The following is a 26,585-nucleotide window of genomic DNA, read 5'->3' as shown; positions in this document are numbered from 1 at the left end:
AGCCCAGAGAAGAAACTGAAATGCAACTCTGTATGCATGATTCTTTTTTAAAATGAAGGCTAAGAGAATCCCAATTGATACATATAAGGCATAGCTTTTAAATTTATTGCTCAAGCATATGCAATGGCATTAATTTTGAGTAATATAAAATTCTTGATATGTAGTGCCTGGAGCTATGGTTTTGAACCTAAATTGCATGTATTTACTAAGCCATATAGCTCTGCAACGTGGAAAATGGAAGTGCATTTCAAATGTGTGCAGGGATTGCTATTACTAAACCAGTTGTAATTTATAAATGAGAAAAATAAAGCTTCAGATGGCAGATGAAGAGACACCTTTATTGACTCCATATGCTTGACTGCATGAAGTGTGTTCCTGAAAATGGGAAGCAAGTGCCATATTTTAAGGAATTTCAGAAGTCGAGCATCAAGGGGTAATAGAGTTGACCTCTAATTTCAGAAATCACAGGCTAACATTTGAAAGCATTTCACTTCCAAACTTTATTTAAAGCTCTGCTTAGCAATCAGTTTTATAATAGTAAGGATTTTTGGCTAGGGGGCACATTGGTTGTACTGTTACCTAGCAGACTTTGTCCTGTTAACAGCAGGCACTAATGGCCCCTAGGAATGAAATGCCACTATTTCAGACTATGTACAGGTGTGGTTGGACTGGCCTTCTGTCCTTAGCTTCACAAGTGTGATTTTGCATCCTCTGTGCTTTTTACCTTGGTCACTTATGTTTCCAACAGGAGATTTTCTCATTCTTAAAGGTTTACTGTCTCCTTGGATGAAGTATTTTAAATGACATTTTTCTCTCAGTCTCTTCCTAGAGTATCCATTATCCATTGCTGCAGTATGTTATCTAGAGTCTGTGTCTTGGATTTCTCAGTGGGTAATTCCCAGCACGTGCATTGCTCACCTTACGAAGGTGTTAAGGAAATACAGGTTTTGGATGTATATTTAGTGGAGAATTGATTCCACCCTGTGTTCCCTCCACTTAAAAGTAAAGATGCAATATGAACACAGTGTTGCTCTTATCAAAATGATAGAACTTGTGCTTTCAGTACAGATTTGTAAGTACTTTTAACTTTCACTTTTCTAAGAATTGGTGTTTTTCCATTAAAGGAGAAGCTTCAACACAGGTGAGGTGGAATTGACTTCCACACTGCTTGCTACCTGCTCTTCACTTGACCATGTTCTTGGATGTCTGTCACTTTTAGTATGAATAAAAAAGTTTTGCAGGTGTGGTAACTGCCATCAATAAGACACACGAACACAGTTAAACATCACTTTGCACATTCAGAGTGGTTACTAGTGTAACAAACTGCCTGTCATCTTTTATAAGAAGTGGAGGGAGGAATTTAAATGTATTTTCTGTAAAGCTATTTTCTTTAGGTTATACATAAATATCCATACCTGCTTTCTGACTATAGAATTGCAGCCCTATTAATACATAATGAATAAATTTGTACAAGAGTAAAAATCTGAAACTGACAGATTTAAGGAAGATGCTCAGAAACACATTGTGGATGAATAGGTCTTCTATTCCAAAAAATACAACATAGGTATAAAAGCAAATGCAAGACAAAATTTCTAGGTAGACATAATATATTTTATTAAACTGGACTGGTATACCTGGGAAAATTAATAAGGTTCTGGGCAGCCAAACTTTTTTTGAGATCTGAAATGGAAACAGCAGATTTCAGAGCTAAACATAACTTGAAAGCAATTACAGTTTGGTTAATATCTAGTTTGGATATTTAGGTGTTTGTCCATCAAATGTAAAATCCTACGTTAGCCTCGAGTTATTCAGCAACTCATTTACTTGAAGTCATGAATAAATGTCGTACATAGTACTTAGGTTTTTTGAAGTGTAATTGCATTGTACGGATATCCAGACTATTATGTGTTGTTAGTAGTCTGCTCTTATGCCTCTCAGTGTTTAAAAGCTAGAATGCTGTTTATAACTCTGCTTGTATTTGTTTTAGATTTGGAGGAAAGTGGGGGTTGCTTCCACAATACAAAGTGATTATTGGCAAAGCCAAAAAGATTTTTCTACTGAATTAACTCCTTTGTCAAATGGCACATTTATTTACAGGGAGGCTATTTGGACAATTCAAATGAACTTGAAATAGCCCCGATACTTCAGCACTGTAAATCGGAGAAGGGAAAATAGGAGGACAGAAGGCACAATTTCATACTAAGATTCCTCCTCTACTTTACTGCTCAGGAAATGAGCTGCCACACCTGCTCTGCTGTGACAAGATCTGGACAGGGTATATCCAGAAGACTGTATGGGAACTAGAATACAGGCAGATGATGGAATTGTTTGAGCTGTAGGCTATCTATGCTGTCACTTTTAATGGCATACGTTCAGCATCATCACAGACAGTAGTGAGGCAGAACACAAGTATGCAAAGCACCACGTTTTTTCACTCTTTCCAAAAATGTACTTCTTATATTTATTAATTAGACTGGTGCAGAAACACCAATTTTGCTGATAGGGGTATAGCAGCAGTGCCAAGAACATGGCAATTTAGACAATTTACAGTTTATCTCTGCTTATCCAGAGCTGAATAAAAGAAGAGACTAGAAATGGAACTAGAAGAATTTCTAGTAGATGTTTTTTGCAGCAACATTATACTGTGAGCAATATCTGTGTAGCTGATTGAATTTATCTTTACATATAAAGATTCTGCTATCTTGGATCTGGATTGCAGTTTTGATTTTTTAATTTATTTATTTCAGTGACTGCATATTGACATTCAGACTGATAGCTAGAATCAATTTCAGATTAATTTATGAATGATTTTTGTAAATATAGAAGTTGTTCGTAATTCTCTTAACTCTTTGGAACAGCTAACGCAGAGTAGCCTTTCTGTAACAGCCTCTCGTAGGATTGTAACTCAAGCTATGAGTCTTCTGTTTCTCCAAAATTTGGTCCACTTCAGCTTTAAATATTTTAATATCTATGTCTTGAGCATTACGACTGTGACTAAGATTCAGAGAGTTCCTGTGTATTCTGTGACCTCAGTGTCTTCCTCTATAGAACAAGGACAACAGTCCTTAGTTACTGCCAGGAATATTCAGACATGAAGTATATAAATAGAATTATCATAGACTTGTAGAATGGTTTGGGTTAGAAGGCGACTTAAAGATCATCTAGTTCCAACCCCCCTGCCACGGGCAGGGACACCTTCCACCAGCCCAGGCTGCTCAAAGCCCCGTCCAACCTGGCCTGGAACCCTTCCAGGGAGGGGGCAGCCACAGCTGCTCTGGGCAACCCGTGCCAGCGCCTCACCACCCTCACAGTAAAGAATTTCTTCCTTATAGCTAATCTAAATCTACCCTCTTTCAGTTTAAAAACATTATACCTTATTCTATCACTACACCCCCTGATAAAGAGTCCCTCCCCATCTTTCCTGTACCCCCTTTAAGTACTGGAAGGCCACTATAAGGTCTCTCCAGAGCCTTCTCTTCTCCAGGCTGAACACCCCCAACTCTCTCAGCCTGTCCTCACAGGGGAGGTGCTGCAGCCCCCCGATCATCTTTGTGGCCTCCTCTGGCCCGGCTCGAGCAGGTCCGTGTCCTTCTTGTGTTGGGGGCCCCACAGCTGGACACAGCACTGCAGGGGGGTCTCACCAGAGCAGAACAGAAGGACAGAATCCCCTCCCTCAGCCTGCTGGTCACACTGCTCTTAATGCACTGCAGGACATGGTTGGCTTTCTGGATTGCCAGCACACATTGCCGGCTCATAGTTTTGAATCCACTAGTACCTGCAGGCCATTCTCCTCAGGGCTGCTCTCAATCCACTCACTGTCCAGCCTGTATTTGTGCTTGGGATTGCCCCGACCCATGGGCAGGACCTTGCACTTGGCCTTGTTGAACTTCATGAGGTTTGCACAGACCCATCTCTCCAGACTGTCCAGGTCCCCCTGGATGGCATCCCTTCCCTCCAGCGTGTCACCGCACCACACAGCTGGGTGTCATCAGCAAACTGTCTGAGGGTGCCCTTGATCCCACTGTCTGTGTCGTCAACAAAGATGTTAAACAGCACCGGTACCAACACTGACCCCTGAGGAACGCCACTAGTCACTCTCTCCCCCTCGGACATTGAATTGTTGACCACAACTCTTTGAACGTGACCATCCAGCCTATTTTTTATCCACCAGGATAAAAATGATATCCATCATTCAAATCAATCTGTCTCCAGTTTAGAGAGAAGGATGTTGTGTGGGACAGTGTCAAAATACCTCTAAGGGTTACAAGATCTCTCGAAGTATCTAATATTTCTGCTGATTTCATGTGAAGTAGAAAACTGTGTGTGTATGTGGTGGTGGTGGTGGGAGGGATTCAATCATCAGATGTCAAGTTTTTGTTTTATTTTTGTAATGATTTATGCAGTTGTTAATCAGCAGCTGACTCCTCAGAGGAAACTTGAGGGAGATCATATATTTACAAACAATCTGGCTTCTAGTATTTTCTCTCCATTGTATTTTTCTTCCTTTGTTCTTTTGTTCTCTGTCATGAAGGACATTTGCATGAAAACAAGATTTTTGTTTTTTAAGAGTTCATCTGCTCCTACTGCTTATTCCCCACCTGGCCATAATCCTCCATTTGTGACATCTCAATTGGTGGCTGTGCAAATGATTATGATGTCAAAGACAGGATTATGACTTCAGGTGAGAAACAAACAGCAGGAACTGCTGAACTCAGGAGAAATACACATCTAGATGTTTCTCTAACCATTTTTATGCTAAAAGCACAAGAGAAATGCAGACAATAGATTACGTATGCATATATAAAATAACTGATGTATAAGCAAATTGTATCATACTAGCGAATAACATGAGAAATCTATTTAAATTGTCTTCAACTGTTCTTATTCTCTAGTTTCATCTACAGAAAATTACAATAGTAGGATAATATCCAATGATAGTGTAATTAGGACATAGTTATTTGCTTTTTACTGTGTTACAACTCTTGTAAGAGACTTGTTCTGTATCCCTCTGTTGTAACATGATATCCTTAGTTTGATTATAATAAGGTCTGATTAAAAACATAAAGTCAGACCCAGACTGTGGACTATCAATGAGTTAACTGGGGTCTCTGGTGAGATTGGGGTTTTGGACCAGATCAAGCTGCTTTCTAATACAATGGGAGGTTCTTGAAATTGCTTGAATTCTCCTGCTTTTTTTCTTCCTCCTATTTAATGTTGAACTTCCTTTTTGTTCCTGAGGAACCCCACCCCCCCATTCCCCCTGCAAACTGTTTCCCTAAAGCATTTTTCCACAATACCTCCTTTTGAAATTTCTTGTATGCAGTTGGAGTCCTATGGCGATAAATAGCTTGTATGGCTCTGCATAATTTGCTACTGTGCCTTGAATAGTGGGAGAAAGATATTTGCTAAAAAGCTTTACAGGTATGAGAATTATAATACAAGGAGGGTGTGTGTGTGTTAGAACACCAGTTGATGTAGCTAGCACCTGAGATTATCTCTTTGGTAAATTAGTGGTGGGTTCTGAAGAGATTGCTCAACAGAAACCTCATCCAGAGAATCAGTTTACAAGGCTTCTGCTGTTGAAGCTGTTGCAGCAATGGTTGCCACTTCTAGCTAATCCTAAAGTCATTACATTGACAATTTTGGGTTAGGAAATAATTTTTCCCCTTCTGCATTATTTCAAGAATACCTATTTATGGATGTATTATGGATTTCTTTCGAGGTATTTGGCATTTTTTTGGTGTAGTTTATGAAATGAAATCAATGAAATTTTGTTATTCTATTTGGATATAATATTGTCTTGTGTCAGGATGACTAGGTGAAAATAGGAGGGAAGAATGGAGTTAATCACAAAATTAAAGACATTGAAAATCATCTAATCCACAAGTTTACTATTTGAAGTACTCCCAGCTTCAGAGAAACCATGGGGAGTGTTTTTTTTTTTAAACAGGGTTGAAGTAGTTATCTTCAGGAATCCAGTAATTAAAATTAGAAAGTTGGAACATTTTTTTTGCAGGCAAATCTAGTGGTGAGATTAACATTAGATAATCTTATCATGAAATAACCAGGCACCCTATGATGATCTGACACATGAGAGGCTGCACAGAGCTTCTGGTCCCCCAAGGACTGTGATTGTTTTATGGTTTTATCTTATGATAACTGTGCTTTGGTATTGCCCTTTTCTAAGAGTTTCATAGAGTACACATTCTCTCCACAACCCCTCTCCACCCCCCCATAAATTTGTAATTTAACACCACTCTAGGAAGTGGCAAATCAGCATGAAACTATTAATCTTGACTTATATCATGAAACAGACACTGATCCAAAAGATCTGATTACTTTGCTTCTGGTCATTATCCAGACTGAAAGCTGGGTTTAGGCATTTCTATCATCAACAGTTCTGTCATCAGAAAGCAAAAAGTTTCAAAACCAAAATGAAATTCTACAATCAATTCAATTTAACATTTCATGCCAAAAATACTGTGTGGCACCAAACTCCCTTTACTGGTCACATAGCGATCAGCTGTGGTATTAAAGCCCTCATTTCTGCCCTATGTCTACAGCTTCTTTTCCTAGGCATTTAAAGCATAATAAAGGACCTGAATGTCAGGCATGAGAGCTTTAAATAATCTGTAGTGATTTTAATGAGTTTAGTCACAATTGCCACAGGTTTATCGTGCTTCATAACTATTTCTGAGATGGAGCTTGCAGTCAGACTCTCTGATGCCAAGTTGCTTTTCAGTCTTTTGAGAAGGATGGAAACTGGCTCCTGTTCAGTCCTGCAGAACTGAGTCTGTTTTAGCTTGAACTGCTCTGGAAATAGCCAGCTGCATCCCCTCCCCTCCAATGAATATATTGTGAACAAGAAATTCAGTTTTAATTTGTATTACAGTTCAGCTAATTAAAGAAAACCCATTTTAATTACCTGATTGAACCAATGTGATTTGGCTTTCTTCTTTTTTTTACTCTTGAACCTTAGTCTTTTTTTTTTTTTTTCCCCTACTCAGTTCTTCTGAATACTTGTAAATTCATGTCTTCTCTCCCATCAAGTTTGTGACACTTCAAAAGATGCACTTATTTAATACGTAGCTGTGAGGGAGGATCAATCTCTTTTTAGCTTCTGAAGTAGGATAAATCTTTCTGCTCTACAACAATATTTGGAAATAATGTGTTTTTTTTTTTTTTTTTTTTTTAACTATTTACAAATCCCAAGGGATTTTACAGATATGGAAACGCATGGTGAGAATTTCTTCTGTGCTCAACTGGATGTTTCAACTGTGTTCCTGTAGGGAGTGAATTTTACCATTGACCTAATTCTGCCCCTGTTAAAGTTAGCACTGAGTGGTTTCAGAGATTTGCAGCCTCAAAGCATTACTATTCTTTGTTGAATCCAGAGTTTAAGAAGGAGAGCTAAAGTGCAGCTCCTTAGGATGGAATAAGAAAGGTTTAAGCCAGGTACTCAGAGTACCTTTATTAACTCTTTTCAAAGAAGTGCCCTGGGAACCCAGATAGAGGAACTTTCCACTTTGCATTAGAATTTAGTCAGAACTCCAAAAATTCATCCCTTTTGACATCATGGTCTGTGTCTGCTTTCTGCATCATGGGTTCTTTCTGCTTCCTGTGTTTGTGCAGACTTACTGTACAGATTGAGTTCACAAATTGGGGTACGATAAACCAGAGCAAAGGTGAAATATACAAACTTCTACAGTTTTCCCTTAGAAAATTGGTTCTGTACTTGAACATAATTAATGTAAAATTTTAGTGTCGTATATCTGCTACATTAATTTCTATCAAGTGGGGAGCAGAATTTTTTTTTTTTTTTTTTTTTGTGCACAGCTGTTAGGGTACTTGTTGGAAAGGGCACAAAAGAGAGGTATGTAACGCTTGCTCATAGCTATAGAGCCAATGCTCTTAGGTTGTCACAGCACAATAAAATAATGGTTCTCTGTTGAAAGGAAGGTCTACATCTTCATTCTAACTTTGAGAGACTGTACTGTAGGGTTTCATAGTTGGAAACTGTCCCTCCCTTTTCTTCAGCTTAGAAGTACGGCATAATGTTTTTCTAACTACTAATGTAAGACTATAAACACATACTTAAATCTTTTGCATATTTTTATGTGCTTATGACAGAGGCCCAGCTTTGTGCAAGGATTTCCTTTCAGGCTATTGCAAATTATGATACTTGTGAGCTTTTCTAAACTGAACTGTGGATAGGTTTTGCTTGGTCTGTCTGTCTAGACTGCAGTGTCTCAGAGCGAAGGCAATTGCCTTACAAGGTCACTGCTGCCCTGGAGTAGTGGAGGGCCTTTCAATTTATGCTTGGTCATGCCCTTTTAACTTAATGTTCTCCTTCACACAAGCTGGTAGTGATGGATGTCCATTCAGACAACCTAATGGCCTATGGTAACTATAGAAAAGCCTTTATATCAATATTCTGCAGTTGAGACCCATCAGGATGGACTGTCAAACTGTTCTACACCACATCTAGGACCATTTTATGCAAATAATAGCTGTGATATCATTGATATACTTTATCGTGTCAAGCAGGACTGTAAAAGATCATTTCCATGGGTCAAGAGGAACTTGATCTTTGTAGCTTGATATATCAGAGGCCATTTGCCTCTGTGAGCTGTTGCTACCTCCAACACTACTAAACCCACTCCAGTATGACCTCAACCCTTAAGGCATCTCAGCCATAGGCAGAAGGTCTGCTGGGACATCCCCGGTGGCATTTCAAGTGTGGCAAGAGTATTCCAAAGTCTCCATGCTGAGCTTCAAAAGGTAACAGCTGGCTTACCCCTTGGGAATGAGAGATTGCTATTGGCTCCATGCTTGCTCCTATTCCTTGATTCAGCTTTTCCTGCAATCTTTCATTAGTTAATTTATATACCTATTTGAGATACTGCAAGCCTGCCAAATATAAAACAATTCATATCTCGCTGAAATCACAGCCTATATGCCAAGAGGAACTTGAATTTTAATGTCTAGGGAGCTGAGCCTTCCAGACTGTCTCTATCTAGATAGTTTGCCTGTGTTGCTCAGAGATCTCAGGGGACACCTGTCTGATGCCAATACTGTCAGTTTAGGTAAGAGATTATCAGATACCATGCTGTGACTCTGCTTATGTGGAACTTCTCCAGGGGTGGTTGTATTTTGCACAAAACTTCCAGCTACATGTGTTCTTAGTCAAAAATGCTCACGTCATTTCCATTTGCGGAGTGCCATTTGCACTTTCATGGACTTTGTATATAACTGTAAACTAAGATGTTGACTTCTGATAAGAAATGGAGTGCTTGCTAATGAAAGAGAATCTGACAAAAGTGTCATTAAACAGGTATATGAACTAACTGTGGAAAGGCTGAAGCAGGAACTGGAAGCATAATATATATGTAATATCTGCCCATGATGGAGTTGTGCCTCCATTCACAGAAGACTCATCATTTCAAGTGCCTTGGTAGCAATTCCAGTGCTACCTATCTATCAGTTTATCCACCTATATGTTGCGCTGTACCCTGCAATGTGTTAGGAGTATACATGTTGTTTCAGTATTACTGTAAAATAGAAATCGTCTGTGCTCCCATTTCTATGTACTGTAGCAGGGTAATTCATAGTTTCCTCACTCCCTTATTCAAAAAAGCTGTTCCTGGTAATTTATTCACCTTGGCATGACAGCAAGTTTTGACATGACCGCAAGCTTCTGCATGTCAACTGCTCAGGACTGGCTGTTTTATGTCTTAGCTTCATTCCTAGTGACAGAGACATAAGGTACCCCATCTTGTGTCTACTGTGGGTTAGTGTGGGGTAAGAGCATGCAAGCTGTGATCTCAAAGCTGATGAGACCGTGAGCACTTGGTGTCTAAGCCTTTATAATCTTTGTATGGTGCATATAATTTTCTGAAATGTGAAGAGGTCATGTACCATGATTCTGACTTGATTCTTCTAGATGACTGTCTTAATTTTCTTCTACCAAGACTATTTTATACATAATCTTGGGGCTGACTGTTGCTCTGTCTTGTACTAGCATTTGGCCAGTTAATGTAAAGCTAGGTACCAGTCAGATGCTGGTGTGTCAGTCTTGTTCCAGTCTTTGTTCTGAAGAACAGCATCATTACAGAATAAAAGATTCCTTATAAAAAGCTTTTATTTCTTACATGAAACTTATTTGACAAGATGAAGTGAGTCAGCCTGTCTTTAGCTGGATTGCATTGAAATGTCTGCAACTCTTGTCATTCCTTGGCATGATCGTTACTTGAGGGGCAGATTAGAGGTCAATCAGCCAGAGCCACAGGGGCGCCCACAGCTAGCCTCAGGATACTCCCTACAAATGTAAGATCAAAAGGGCAGGCACATGAAAATTACTGTTTACTTTTTATGAATTATTTCCCAGAGATAGGATCATTAGCAAAATCTAAATGCTAGCTGGCTCTTAGTGCAAGGACACTTCTGACAGAACATGCTCACTTGGGCACACCTTTCCACTCTTAAAGTCAAAAGATTTTCTGTTTTTGCTTTTGTGGGATTTCTCTATTATTTAAATAACTTTTGGTTTGTTTTTTTCTGAAAACACTGTACCTACTTCTGAACATGCTTTCAGTTCTTAGATGCCACCCATTTCTTTTCTTTGTTTATGAGGCAAAAGTATTTCAAAGCCTACGTCCATACCCCAGAGACTCTCCAGGAGACACTTATCTTCTGAAGGAATGTCCTGGCTTGGGCTGGAATAGAGTTCACGTTCCTTTTGGCAACCAGAAGATTGCCGTGCTTTGGATTGAGCACGGGGTTTGGCGTGGGAAGAGTGCTGCTAGCACGCTGCTGTTTTCAGCTGCTGCTGAGATTTGAGGGAGTCTCCGAGTCGCGGTGTCCTGCCCGTGCGCGAGTGCACAAGAAGCAGGGAGGGAGCACGGCCAGAGCCCCGGCCACAAACCGGCCAGTGAAATACTCCGTGTCGTGGAACGTCACGCTCAGTGTGGAAAGGAGGGGTGGTGGGGAAGGGGGGGGCTCTCTCTCTCGCTCCCGGGATTGCGATTGCGGGACCTTGGTGTTTGGGGGTGGCTGTCCGGGAACGGGCTGGGGATTGGTCAGCGGGCGGTGGGCGATTGCGCTGCGCGTTGCCCGTTTCTATTTTCTGTTGCTGCTGTTGTTTTCGTTTTATGACCGTTGTGAACCGGCTTCTGTGTCGATGTGCGAGCGTCCCTTTGCCCCTGCGGTTCCCTCCCCCGTTGGCAGGTGGGGGGCGAGGGTGGGCGAGCGGCATTGGGGTGGTTGGCTGCCGACTGGGCTCGAATCACAAGGAAGTAAAACTTTCTGGTAATCTTTGAGTGAACAGTGGCTGTTACTTAAAATTCATTGCTGGCCAAAGGGTACTACAGTTATCCCTACTGTAAATACAGGGGAAAGGTGATATTGGCTGTCATGGTGAGGTACATGTTGGCAAATGCTGATTCAATGTCTACTCCTGCAGTAATCCTCCCACATCAAACTCTACATGTTCTTATCCACATAAGTATCTGGCTTCTGTTTGATCACAGTAATCGGGGCTATTTAGAAGGGTCATGGTATATTTGCCCTTTTGTCTTGTGTCTGGAGCTATGAAAGCATGACTTTGGAGCAAATGTTGATTGAATTCTAAAGAGACTGGCAGTAGCTGGGAACATGTGTAGCCCCATGTACGTTAAACTTGTGATTCCAAGTAAAAAACTGCTTGCTTTCTAAAATAACTTTGAAAAGTTACCTTGAAGGAGCAAATACATGGTGGATATTACTCTTCAATGAAAACCAATATGAACTTCCCTCTTACCATGCAACATGTTACTACCCTTATTGTGAAATAATCAAATGCTGCCCAGCGTAGGAATGAAACTAAATCTGGCTGGTAACCAGAATAAAATCCCTTATAGCTATTTTTGTATGTTCTTAAAATGTGTGCTGTGAGATTAGGCAGTTGTCTTTTTTTTCCCCCCTCTCTGCTATTTTTCATAAAAAATTCTTTTTTTTTTTTTTTTAAAAAAAAAAAAAAAACAAACCAAACCAAAAAATACCAAACCAAAAACCAAAACTCTCTTGGAGCCCCCTCCTAGCATAAGGTTGTGGGCCAGAAAATCCAATGTTATGTTCTTTTTACCTAAATCCTTATTCTTTCTAAGCTGGCTAGACATTTTGGATAGGTGTGTTTTTATTTATTTGGCGTGATATTTTCTCAACATTATTGTGTTTGTTTTTTTTTTTTTTTTTTTTTGGCATTCATCTTTACAGCAGTAGCTAGAGAACTTCTTCCCAGTGTTTAAAAGGATAAACTTAACATCTCCCTTTCCATCTTTTCTTCTTGCTGTTGGATAGAACTCAGGAAACTTTTTAATTCTTGCAAAGCAGTGAGAGTGCAAACGAAATGTGTGCATGAATGAGGTTGCTGAGTCCTCCAAGATATAGGGGTCTGCAAGTGCCCATCGACGGGTGTGGGTCTGGGGCTTATTACAGCAGCATTCAGAAGGTTGAGACACAGATACTGTAAAAATAAGTCCATTGGTGCTCAGCACAGTTTAGGATTGTACTGAGCTGCACCCAATCTCAAAAGTTTTTCACCATACTTCTTTCACTTCTTAGGCTAGATCAGCACTAGGTAGGGGGTCTGTATGCTCCCCTTCAATTGTGAAGCCATGCTCAGAGGTTCATGAGAAGTTGGAGGCCAACTGATTTGGAGCCAGGATATGGCATGTTTGCTGTGCGTTTCTTGCAGACTTTACACTGAGGTATAATCAAATATCTAATTGTGCTGTTCATCTCGGATACCTTTGCTATTGATAACTTTTTCTTGTAGTCATCATGGAAAACAATGGTTTTAAGATGTCTTTTACTGCATCTGTGCTTTGGAGGCTGTTACATTCCCTCTCTTTTTTTTTTTTTTTCTAATGTGCAGTAGATGTCCTTAAACCTTTCCTCTGAAGTGGTATACGGTGAAGCTGATATCCAAATCTGGATGAGTTTCTAGAGCACTGGTATCCTCAGAGCCGTTAGGATAGAAGAGTGGTGGAGGTCCCTTCTCCACCCAATTGCTAAGGAGTGTGAGTTATACCTGTCAGCTGATAGCTGTTAAATTAACATTTCCCTGTGTGTAACCTTATCTTTACAGACAGGTGTATATGTGTTGGGAGAGGGTCTATTTTTGGCAATACAATAGGAGAGACTGGAGGTAATGAGTTGTGCATAGTAAATCTTGCTTACTCCATAATTTCCACTACATTTCAAATTAAGGGCCTAAATTAGGGTTAGTGTCAGACTTGCTCTTTCGCTATGTCCTAATTTTGTTTTAAAAGCACATAGCTAAGGACTTTAATATGTTTTAGATTCAGTGCTTGTAAGTTATACTAAAATCCCTAAGGGAGCCAAAATAACTTATTAAAACCTTGCAAATGTTTTTGACTGCTGCATTCTATTATTTTCTATTCCAGTGGTAGCATACAGCCTCGGCTGCTGATGGGCGGAGGAACGCAAACCTCCAGGGCCCATTAGACTTAACTTGTTTACTGCATTGATATCTATATGTTAAATGACAAGAGAGTTCAGGTTATTGAATAATTTAAAATTCAGCTCTAATTGGTGTCATATGACCTGGAAAAGGCCATGGATGACGCCAGGAGCATGCTGTGAAATTCTTATAAATAATTCATAAATTAGATCATTCATTTGCCTGGATGTCTTGTTAAATGCAGAAGTTTGTAAGTAATAACTGATGATATAACACCTGTAAGTATTTAGTTCATATGCTGGAAGGTAATCTACCTTGATGATCTTCTAGCAAAACCTGCCAGAGTACGAGAGTTAATTGCACTAGGGAGAATGCACTACATTTATTTGGGATGGGCTTTGGCAAGGCGTACTGTGCAGATGTTGCATTACGCATTCTCTATCAGCTAGACAACTATTCTGTGTATGCCCATGTTAAAAATGCAGCTCATCACTCTTCTGCCCTTATTTCACATGAACTCCAAATGCACTGGGAAATGGTAGTGACCTGCTCTGCTCACAAATAGTATAGTTTTTGAAATATTTATCTAGGTCTTGAACTACTGATTCTTCAGTAAAATAAAGGGCAGAAGTAAAAAATTGAAGTCAGAAGATTGTGATTTTTTGGTTTTATAATGTTGGCAGGATGTTGAATGTTAATAGTTAGACCTGGTGCTGTCAGGATTAGTGTAGTGGCATTTTTCCATAGTGCAAACACAAATGATACAGTTTTGTTTCAGAAAGCAAATATGTTTGCTTAATTGTAGTGGTCAGGTTTTGCGTTGCCATATGTAGGTTTGGGCTTAAAGCTCACGGTGATTTCCAAGACTCAACGTACAGGCACCTCACTTTAGTTTTCTTGGAGCACTGTATTATTGATAACTACCTTATCAGCCAGAGTAAAACCAGTTTGCTGATCTGAAATGGAAGCATTAGATAGAGATTATCTACAATATTTGTGTAGCTGGAAAAGAAGGGTGGCATGTTTATGAATGCAAAATATACACTTAGAGCTGAGTGCCAGCAAATGCTCACATGCCACTTTGAATGCAGGTTTTTTGTGCACCTGGCATTCCAGCTCAAACCCTCTTAACAAAGAGGAGAAAAAAGAAATTGAAGGCAACATAAACATAGGAGGTGTTCCTCTGCTGTCAGCTAGCATTCACTTTTCACTGTTAGCTAGATTCACTTTTTATTTTTTTTTTTGGCTACACCTATTCAATATATTGAGTTCACTAGATTTTACAGGAAAAGTACAGGCTTATGACTGTCATTCACATAGTTTCTTTGATTTGAGATCACTTGTTTTATTCAGTGGAATGTGGCAATCATAGCTATACATAATTTCTACAGAAAATGGTACTTTATTTCTTGCTTGAAAAATGGTCAGCTTACCTTCCGAGTTATCTAATGTATCTATCTTAGGTACTGACAGAGATAGTTGCTGAACTATTATGCTGGGACTTAACTGATATTAAGTTACTTATGGTAGAGATTTTAATAAAGGATTATATGATTTATAGAAAAAAGAATTGATAGACTTAAGTAGATCCTACTAATTTACTTAAAAATGTTTACCTTTTTACATTCTCCTTGATGAATTCTTACAGACTTTTGGAAAGAATAGCTTCTTAATCACTAGTAATGTACTTCAAATATTCCTATCATTTGAAAGAATTGTTCTTAAAACAGCATTTCTGTTTCCCTGATATCCTACCTGAGCTTATTTATAAGATAGTCTCCTCATTCTACTGACAAGAGCAAGTTCTTATACTGTTGACAGACCTGCAAACCCGAAGCCATGATTTATTGAGATGAGATCCATACATCAGCAATGCATTGTAGTGACTGAGTTCCAGGTTCAGGATGTATACCTTAGTGAGTGTGTCAGCAAGGTCACTAATATGTGCCCTTGGTGCTCTTGAAAATGTCCCTGTGTGTAGTAGTCTCTCATTTGTCTATTTAGAAATTTTTACTTCATCTTTACATATCTCTGTGTTTATCCTCTGGTTGCTGCTTCTGTTTGTTCTTCTTGACTTCCTCCAGGGTCCACACTCAGATCAGCGCAATGGACTAGTCCTGAACCTGCATGTTCCTCCCTCTGTTTCTACCCCACCAAAAGAAATCCCAGATCTGAAAATCCAGGTTAGTGAATGTTCTCAAGATACAACTGAGATCAATTTTAGTTCATTGTCTTTTTCTGTATTCAAATACATTTCAGCTACAAACTACAAACCCAGGTGCTATGGTTTAAACTCTAACGCTGTTAACATCTATATGAATTTTGCTGTTCACTGTAACAGCACTGTATTTTGCTGGGACCGTAGCTTTTGTCCTTTGAGTGCAAGACTTCTCAAGGTAATAATAGAATCATAGAATATCAAGTTGGAAGGGACCTCAAGGATCATCTGGTCCAACCTCTCTTGGTAAAAACATGGTTTAGACAAGGTGGCCTGGCACCCTGTCCAGCTGGATCTTAATATTCTCCAATGTTGGGGAATCCACCACTTCCCTGGGGATATTATTCCAGTGGCTGCTTGTCTCATTGTGAAACATTGTCCTCGTGTGTCCAGTTGGAGTATCTCCAGCAGGATTCAGGGCTGTTTCTTAAACATGTATTGTACACACAGAGCTACCAGTAAAATCTGTCAGGACCTTGCCTATGTTGAGACTGTAAGATCTGATCTGCTACTAGTTCAATGCTTGCAGTACAAAGCCCTGTGTGATAGAATCAGTCTGTAAATGTGCCTTCTCTGCTAGCACTGTGAATTAGCACTGCAGAGCACTCAAGTTGCATTTAAGAAAAATTTGCAGAGATCATAAGGCTGCATGCATAAAACTGGTGTTCTGTTTGTCTGTTTGTAGGAAGTTTTAAGGACTGGATGTTTGTTTAAGCTCTGCTCTGAATCCCTGAGCAAAAATTACTGGGATTGCAGTAAAGATTTTGTGGAGCTCCCTACATGTCTTCCACTTTAAACCCTTCTAGAGGTTATTTGAACTATTTTTTAATACCTCTTTGTTTCCATGCAAGTGTTTCACATCTGATCAAGTCTTAGTAACTCCATATGTTGCAAGGAGAAGTCTGAGTTTGTTTGTTTAAGCCTTGGTTAAAGGAAGTTGTATCTTTAAATACCGTACAGCAAGCCTGGAAGAGCTCCATGGAGGGGAAAGCACAGCTGTTCCATCATGGTCCGTCATGGTTTCCATGTGTCCCATAGGCAATATCTTTCTTAAACTCATCTTGTAAAATTACCCAATTCCTTATACTTGTGCATCTTTCGACTAACAGTAGTAGGGTCTTTGGAATTTTTTTTTTCTTTGCTTTTCCCCTTCACCTGGCCTGCATCTTACAGATCTGTCATGGCATGCTCTCGTCTCATCTGATCCCTTCTAAGTGTAAATGCCAGTCCATTTTCCCCGCAGTCTTTACCATCCAGCTGTAGTTTTCAGTTAAAGCATTAAAAGAAAAACATAGATTGCTAAAAAAGTTGTTGACTAGCTTCTGGCTCCCAATTGTTAATTTTTCTTTGGGGTTAGACCCTGCAAAGTACTGAGTAGCTGTCAAAGGCATGTTGGAACTCAGTCTTCTGCCTAACGTGACCTCCTTCTTCTAAAGGAATAAAAAACCCCACTCACATTCAATGACATTAATGAGAATTTTCCCCCCTGCAAACATATTGTAACTGTGAAATAACATTAAAGTTTCTCTGCCTTGTTATGAAGTCTTTAAATGTCAATGCCATTTCTGAGACCATCAGGGCAGATTTAATGGTGGCCAAGGTCAACAAATGCTAAGCGGTACCTCTCTTTTAGGGCCTTCAGGGACTCTTAATAGAGTCTCAGCCATGAAGTTAATTTGTGATGTGGACCTTTATTCTTAAACCTGCTCCTGATGATTATTTTGTGCTGTCTTCATTCGTGTGCTTAGATTTCTTAACATTCTCTTGTCTCCTCAGTCAATAAAACAAACTGCTAAACTAAAGACATTCTCATGTATGTAATCTTCTGAGTCTTCTTTTTTAGTTCCTTTTTGCTTCTGTTTATGGGCTGTGGAAAGGTAGGTATATCATGATCGTAGACCACTCTAAGCTGCCAGCTCTGATAGGATCCTCTAAGAATACTGAGTCTGCCACCTTCTGCTGTCCTAGGGGGCTAGGAAACTGGCTGCCTTGAAAGCCTTTCTGTTGGTGCTCTAAATGCTTTGTTAGCAGAAGCAGGTGAGGTGGGAAACGAGAGACAGATTGTAGCCACAGGATTTTCTTACTTTCCCTTTTTCTGTAATATTTCTTCCTGTTGCTGGTCATCTCTTTATGTATTGTCTAATTTGGATTAAAAGGGCTTTGTAGCCTTTATTTGCCTAGAAAATGTTGCAGACAAGGATGGTATGCTACAAATAATAAATAACAAAACTCCGTCTTTTTGGCACCATGTTGCATTTCTGCTCAGTTGCCCTGCCAGCCCCTCTGACTTTAAAATATTTTAATGTCCTGCACTTTTCACCCAGTCCAAACACCAGACTTTCCTCAGACATTTAGCACTGACATTAATGCAAATGCCTCCAACTCACTCAGCCCTTTGGGGCAAAATATGACATCCTTGGCTTTCAATCACATGGCAGAGAGGATATATTTGTATCCACAAGACTGGAAATAATAAAATATCAGTATTCAGGTGCTAATCCACATTAATTTACATTCTGTGAAGTCTACAAGAAACTTGTAATTGGTTGTCTTGAAGGGCAACAGAGTATATTTGGTATTTTGTTTATTTTTAAAAAAGAATTTAAATTATACATATAAACACTGTGTAGATTTGGATTATGTCTCTCTTATAATCATCACTGGATGCTTGCTTTCATTCCTAAGTTGCGGTGTTTTGGGGCTTGCTGACTGTCTTCCACTCTATGTGGACAATACCTACAGTGCTTACAAAGCATTGCCAGAGTGCAAATAAGACTTTTCTTTCCATCAATGGATACCAGATTTCCCTGCTAAACCACTTTTACTGCAGTGGTTTTGTTATCTTTAACAAACCTGGCTTCTGTAATTAAAAAAATTAGGTCTTTGTGAAAGGTCCCAAAGGCTAGAGGAGTTTAAATTCAGTGTTACTGATATTATTGCACAGGTCTAGCAAAAGAGTTGTGAGTGCCTGATGCACTGCTGTTCTGATGTGCATAAAATCTCAAATGCTTAACTTCCTAGATGAACCATAGCACAAAGATACTCCAGGATGTAAGTAGGATTTTGATGTCTGTTACGTAATATCCGTGAGTATAACAAAACCAGTAGAATTTGCTTGCACTGGGTTGACATGTGAATTATAGTTGCTTGCTTTCTTTAGAATTTTATCAGAGTATAATCACTTGCCCAGCTTAATTGAAAAATCACTTACGTTTATAGCTGAATTTAAACATGTTTTGTATTTAAATGACAGCTTTTGATGTACAACCATTTTTTACAGAAAGTAGTTGGTTTTTATCTGTGTTTCTGTAAAGATATTTCAAAAACTCTCATCAAATTTCCAGCAGTAAGTAATATCCCATTCAGTGCAAGGTGAAATGTTTTACATCAAATCTCCTGCTGTGTAATGGCCAATCAAAGAGTATTTATAGTGGCTGAATGGATTTTTTGGCTTGGTATTCAAAATTAAACATTTTCAAACCTTAACATTTAATGTTTTTTGCCACTCTTCAAGTTGATTTTATGTAACCCTAGATGCTCACAACTACTTGATACTATGAAGTGACTCATTTTATGCTGAGGATCCTGCAGGCAGTAGTTTTACATTTATTACACTTGTGTAGTTGGAATGAAATGTAGATTTGATGGCAGTTTCGTGTCTATCTTCAGATAAACATTTTCTTGGGTTTGTCTGTATGTCCATGATACAGTAAGTCTATCTCTGAGAGGACACATTTACCAAGTGAAATTAATGAGCAAAGATAAATTTTGGTGATTCACAGGAAATTGTTTCTTTGATTGCAGGTATCCAGTAAGAAGAGCTCATGCCAACAACCGTCTTTGGAGATAGATGGTTCCTACTTGGGTATTGGGGGACCTCAAACTTTTTATAAGAATAGTAGAGCATCAAAGGCTGGAAGCCCAGCCCACGTTGCTTTGTCTCAGCCTTGTAGGAATAATCACGATTACATGACTGAAATCCATTATAACCATCAGGACTCTCTGAAGAAATATCTGATAGAGAATGGCTTGCACAGAAAGTGTAACAATATGATTTCCCCAGCCAAGCAGAGGAACCCTCACCATGTAAAACCAGCTCAGGAGATGGACCAGAAAGCAAATGAATTTCAGAGCACATGCCCTCAGCAAGTGAGTCACAGTTGTGACTGCAAGCATGCAGAGAACTCAGGGAGCAGGCAAGAGAGCCACCATGTCAGCCAGGTACTTAGAAGACACTCTGGGCCAGTTCATGAAACCTGTGATTATTCTAGGTGCTCACAAATTTCTGGCGTGAATGACAACATGGATTTAGGGCCTAAAGAAACAGAGCAGGCTAAAAGGTATGAAGAAAGAAGGCAAAAGCTGCTTCTGCAGAAAACGGAGCTGGAAATTGAAAAGGAACGCCTCCAACATTTATTGGCTAAACAAGAAGCAAAACTTCTCCTAAAACAAAAGCAACTACAGCAATCCTGTCTGGATTATTACAGGTGATTTTGAGATGTATAATTTAAAAAAAAAAAAAAAATCTAAAATTTCTAATGAACACATGGGCAGTAGTTAATTAAAATGGGAGAACAGAACTGATGAAATAAGACAGACGACCTGTGGCACAAATTCTCTCCAACAGTGATGTAAAGGAGAGGAGACTTTTTAGTATATTAGCATATACTGTTGGGAACCATCATGACAGCTGTGGAAAACAGCAGAGGAAAACAGTATGTTGTAGAAAGAAAGGCACAAGAAAAGCAGAGTGCTGAAATACTATGTGGGAAAAGAGGAGCAGCAGAAGAAAACAAGAGGTTGATCTTAGTGGTGGCACTTGAAGGAATACAAACATTTGTCAAGAGAGCATTGTGAGCATGGATGACATAGATGTGGCATTTCCTCTTCTTTCCTTGGAGAGGTCAGTTTTAAGTATTGCACCTTCCTAGCCAGGGACTGGAAGATGTGTTTTACAGAAAATATGGAGATAGTTTTTATATATATGGAATATATATATATGTATTTTTTTCCCATCTATATACATGGAAAAGAAAGGTAGCTCTGTATAGTAAGGACATTTTCTTTCCAGTGATGCTTGTGGAAGGAAGAATGCCAAGACTGAAGCACAATGCATGCTTAAGACTAGAAGAAGGGAAAGGCAGTAACTGTAGAAATACGGGATGTGGTTTGAAAAGCTCATGAGCTTGTTGAGGAAGGTGAGGTAATGCCTTCCTGACAATGTAAATGGGGTCTCTGGGAAAGAGAGAGAAACTGGTTTATGTCTATATGGTCTCGTGTTACTAGAGCAAAGAGGAACAGTGAAAGGGAGCAGGTTAAAGCAAGTTGAATTAGCCAATGTAACTCAGCTGAGCTACGTAACTCAGCATTTCACCTTTAGGAAGGGAAAGCAACATGTAAAAATCTAGGAGTCCTTTAGAAGCAGCAATAGGAGGGTTTCACATGGATGCTTATTTCAATGCTGTTTTAATATGGCAACTGCTGACAGCATCTCATGAGAGTGTGCATTACATGAACCACTTCATGCATTCACATATTGTAACCACATGGAGGAATATATCACTTTCTCTTCTTAATCCTAACCCTCTGATTACTTTTCAAACTCGAAAAGAGAATGCTGTTATTTAGGTGGTCTTTTGTTTGTTGTCTTGGATTGTGGTTCACACTGAAAATAATGTGTTTATATGGCTTTAAAAATACCTGACTTAAAGGCAATCACAATTGTGTGTGTTGAAAATGGCTGAGGTCACAAACAAAGGATTATGACTTCAGGTGAGAATTAAGTAGGAACAGATGGATTCTTAATCATCAAATAGCTTAATTATATGCATACATCCCTCTAATGAAAAACAAGTAGAATATGAAGGGCATACAGACAGAGTTTTTTGGTGGTTTTGTTACTAATGGATATTTTTTTAGCATTTGAGGCATCATAAACCCAGAAAAAAATGGACCTTAAATATATCTATAATGATGTGCTTGTTAATGAGATTATACCTGTTTTAGCTGTTGTTTTTCTGAGAAAAAAATTGCGGTTTACAGAGCTTTGGTTACCTGAAAGAAAATCATAGCTGTTCAATCTGAGGACTCAGTATTTTTGTGATCTCTTTTCAGAGGTGCAGGTGAAAGCACATTTGCCGTATTCTGCAAAAAGCAGCTAGAATATAGTGTGCTTGCTCTAAAAAATATTCAGACTCCTTAGAATTAAATGTTTGATATTTACAGGTAAATCTCTTAGGCATCATAGTTCTGTTTCAGTTCTAGGTATATAATTCACTTTTGCACTTGATAACAGGGTAATTTTATATGCTACAAACAATAAAAATTTGTTTAGCTAAGCTTAAATACCCTTTGCTTTATTGTCAGGAGGCTCTAACCTAGTTCATCTCTTAACGTCATGACAGTTTAAAAAAGCAATATAACAAAAATCCATTTCCAGAGAGTGTTTATTTTTGACTGTCCTTCTGAATGGGTGGAGTGCTAGTTAAGGCCTGTTCTGAGCTCCTGAAAGAATTGTCATTGAATGACAAGTGAAAGGTCTGACCATCTGTAATTATTGGCTATTAACTCTTCTGCTCTTTTAGCAGAAGTATTAGTTGATCCTTTTTTTGGACATGCTCTATCATAACTGCATTTTAATTTCCCCTATTTTCCTACTTAGCCTCAAGTGAGCGTAGTACTTTCTGATTGCAGTTTCTCTCTAGGTGAAATAGTTGCTCAGCTATAAAAAATGATGTGTGTGAGGGAAAGGGGCAGTTCAGTGACTACTCTGATGTCAGCTACACCACAGTAGACAAATATGGGTAAATCCTGGAAGTGGGAATTTTATGCTAATAAAAAGGGAGAAGTGCCTGTGTTGTTGACTTTTCTATCTTCATTGGAAAGAAAGAAAAAGGTGGGGTGATTTATTAAAAATGGAGCATCATCTGTGGGCCCATAGTTTCAGGAGACACAGCTATCTCAACTGAATTCTATATTTTATGCAGTTTGCATGTGATACTATGGATACCGTAACCATTTTCTTAAGCTGGTCCTTGGAAATCAGTAAATTAAATTTTTCTAATATTTTTTCCCAATGGTAACCCTTAAAAGCAAAAGCACTGGACATAAGTCAGCCTTCCAATACAAAAGTATATTTGAAATTGTGAAAACAGTCATGAAAACTTCTGCATTTAACGTGATTAAGTGCCCTGTTTGTAGACACACCACTCACCATTTTGTGGTGAGTTCCTGGTGTGATCATTTGACCAGCTGCAAAACCAGCTAACTCTGCTTTTTCAGGTTTAGAGGCCACATACCTGGTTCAGAAGATGTGCCCATTGATGAAGCACCTGGAGAACTTGCTCTGATGATGAATAGCAACAGCATGGGGCTAAGGTAATTTCTCTCTTCACTTCTAAGTACTTCACAGTGTCGGTACATCTTCCTGACAGTGTGCTGTTGGCTGCCAAGTATATTTGTTCATGTGTTTGTTTCATATTAAGAGCTTTTTTCCTGCAGGAAAGGTAAAATTCATTGGCTGTTATGTTTTATGAGTCAACTCGATAGTTATGCTGACCTGTTATTACTCATGGTTTAGGGTTTGACTTCCTGTAGAGGTCTCAGGTTTTGTGTGTCATCTAAGGACATTAACCTATCACAGTGCAAAATGGAGTTTTCACATAATCTTAGCTCATGTTCTTTGTTCTAGATACTAATTGTTTTTTTTTTTTTTTTTTTTCAATTAAGATCAGAACATCTCTTCAGTCTTGATTTGGACCTGATGTAAAAAATACATTATTCTTAAACTCCCAGATAGAAATGATATTTTACAATTGGTGACAGTTACATGTTTTTTAAACAGTGCTGTGTTGCACCTCTGCTTCGATGCAGTCAGAGCAAACTACAACTGAACTAATTGGAAGTAGAGTTAAGCCAATATTTAGCTATTTATCTCAATTTTGCATGCTATTTAAAACTATAATCAATACATTATTGTGTTTTCTTTCTGTCCTACACTGTCACATTTCCTGTTACCACTGGAAGAAGATTCAGGCTTATTAGGAAAGCAACAAATAAAAACTGTGGATTTTACAGGGTTTTTCTCCCTTTCTCAAGAAATAACAGCTTCTTGTTCAATGCTTCAACTATAGATGTTCCTTTGACCAAAGTATCCCCTGTTTGGTGGACAAGACGAACAGCTGTCCTTTGGATGGCCCCTTCTTTAATGACAAAACCAGACTTTAAAATAATAAGCTTTTTTTCTCCTGTATGAGAATACTGGAAGAATTGTTAATGTATTTCAAGGGTCCAATAGTTCTTTTTTTCTATTTTTTAATTCAGCATTAAGTCATACTGATTTTATTTTATTTTTTTTAATCTTCACTGAAAAGGGATAAGACTTCTTTCTCCAGAACAACAGGAGTTGTTAGTTTCCTTGAAATACTTCACTGCTTAACCAGATGTTTGGCTGCTGTGGATTACTGTCATATCCTTATTGTATTCTGATACTTTTTTTATTTAATTTTCACACAGACTGAAGTGATCAAACTATGATCACTGTAACAAAAGTGATGGAGAGTTGTGGTGTGTTTAAGATACAGGAGCATTAAGCCCCTTGGAGGAAAAATGTAACCTAGAACATCTGTAGGGCTTCTTGGCAACAGTTTACCAAAAACCTGCAAAAATGTACATAGTCTAGCAGGGAAAATGAGGAAAACTTATGCCATTAGCAAAATGAGAGTTCCAGATTTCAGAAGGTTTCCCACCCTCTCTTCATTCCTCTGGTTTAATTTAGTGTAATTTTTCAAAGTTAATATGTGTTCACGCAGTCTCAAGTTGCCATGCCAGCTGGTTCCAAAATTTGGCAGCAAAACACTTGGAAGTTTTCTTCCTGTATGCCATCTTCAGTTTTGCAAAGGTTACCAGATGAACGGTCCCTAAATAATTTACTCTAATGTAAGGCTGGAAGAGGCTACGGAAGACAAGTCCATTTGTCTCTTTTATGCATTTGAATATGTAAGTGATGCCTGCTTCAGTATCAAGAGAGTGTGGAAATGTGTGGCTAGAACTTAGAAAGGAGGAATTGCTGGTGGGAATGCATCCTTTTTTTTAACAGACTCTTTTCTGTTTTTTGTTTGTCTTTGGGTTTATTTTTGTTGTTATTTGTTTTTTAATTGACCTGCCAAATGGTTCTTGTTACAGCAAATGCTATCAGAACCAAAACAGAAAACCAGCCCTCCCTGACTTCCAGTTCATACATGAAAGCTCTCCTAACAAACCTCACAGCATGAAACTTGATTTCAGTCTTCAAATAAGGAAAACTTAGCTTAAAAATATCCTGGTATTTGAAAGGAAATGGTGAAAGTCCTTTAAAATACTAAACTTGCTGAAGTGATGTATTTGAGTTCAGAAGTAAAATAAATAATATAATCAAGAACTGAAAAACATAGTTTTTTTTATAATTAACAGCTCATTTTGAGTTAATTATCTACAATTACGAAAATCTAATTGCAATTTATTCTCTACTATCTGTGGGAAGAATCGTAGGCAAGGGAATGTGCATCACTGCCAGGCATAAATACTATAGGATGGGTACAAATAATAGAGGAGCCTTTAATGAAAAACAAAAAGCAAATAGGAGCATGCAGCTGTGCCAGGCTATTGAAAGGTAATTGTAGTCAGAAATGAGATATGTACTTTAAAAGGCATCTTGTCATCTCCTGTAGGGATTAATTTTTTCCCTCCTTGAAAAAGGAAAAAAAGATTCCATGAGCAAATGCAGTACAGAGTTTCATTTCTGATAGAGATTTTGGTCAGTCTGTCTGTGAAAAGAAAAACTTTTATCTTGGGGACTACGACAAACTATAAGACATTTTTTTTTAATGGAGGCCTGTTTCTTTTTCTCTTCTAAATGTGCCATTATGTTTTTTTCATTATCAAAGTCCTCAAGCGTTGTTCCTCTCAGCCTCTTTGGAGGGTCCCTGTATGAATTTGCAGTGTTGAATCTGTCACTTCCCTGCTGGGTATGTTGAGGTGCCATTGGGCAGAAATGTGTCTGTCCCTTTGCCTGCATGTAGTTGGGCCAGTGTGTGGAACCTGAGGAGTCTTCAAATGCAGGATCTCCAGTTCTCTAAGGTGCATCAGTCAGAGCAGGTTTTACTGAGGATGGTTTTCAGTAACTTGGAGTGCTCACAGGTGAGCCCACAGCCAACTTTCAGCTGTGGGGATAGTAACTTGCACAATTAATGGCAAGTTGTCTGTGTAATTTCTTTCCAAGTCTGCCTCAGTGTGCAAGCTGATTTAAATTACTCAAAATAAAAACATAACCTGATGCATTTGTTTAGCATAAAACAGCCTTTTACAAAGCTCTTTCCATCTCCCAGACACAGATGCCTGGTACATGCTCAAGTACCCACTCCATGCCTATTCAGTAGGATCAATACACCCGGCACCTGCTTTTGTGTGTGCTCCTGATGTCTGCATCTGGGAGAGGAATTTTAAAACAATCCACTCTTCTCTCCTTTATTTAATCTTAACTTTGGATCTGAATGTCATGGAAATAAGACTTATTTAACAGCACCAACTAGAGAAACAGTTTGCTAATTTGCAAGCACCCCTCTCCAGAGTTGTGCTTTATGCCTAAATCTTAACATAGAAGGTACCCTGCTTTTCTGATTCTTAGGTTTCCCATATGGCTCTGCCAGTACAGCTTTCTACTGCCTTCTCTCTAACATACATCTTTTCCTTAGATTTCCCACAACACTGCCACTGTACTTCTACACAGACCTGTTCAAAACGTTATAAATAGGAATTTTTGGATACAGCAGCTATCAGAAGGGTTTACCGTTATCCGTAGGCACTCTTTCAGTGTACGCTACCTGGTTAAATGATTTCTTTCCTGGAGTATTAAAGATTTGCAGGTGG

At 38.8% G+C, this 26,585-nt stretch overlaps 1 protein-coding gene across 5 annotated transcripts in view; it reads left to right on the top strand.

Moving 5' to 3' along the window:
• Positions 1 to 26,585, top strand: part of KIAA1328 (KIAA1328 ortholog) — a 179,932-nt gene that overhangs the window by 99,517 nt on the left and 53,830 nt on the right. For all 5 annotated transcript variants that reach the window (XM_042804445.1, XM_033011112.2, XM_033011115.2 and 2 more), the window contains 3 exons: positions 15,547 to 15,645; positions 19,485 to 20,167; positions 22,962 to 23,057. In XM_042804445.1, the coding sequence (XP_042660379.1) occupies positions 15,547 to 15,645; positions 19,485 to 20,167; positions 22,962 to 23,057 (878 nt within the window). The remainder of the gene's footprint in view (positions 1 to 15,546; positions 15,646 to 19,484; positions 20,168 to 22,961; positions 23,058 to 26,585) is intronic.

Source organism: Tyto alba, unplaced genomic scaffold (genome assembly GCF_018691265.1).
Source record: "Tyto alba isolate M040663 unplaced genomic scaffold, T.alba_DEE_v4.0 Super-Scaffold_42, whole genome shotgun sequence".
Lineage (NCBI taxonomy): Eukaryota > Metazoa > Chordata > Aves > Strigiformes > Tytonidae > Tyto > Tyto alba.
This window is presented reverse-complemented; position numbering and strand designations above follow the sequence as displayed.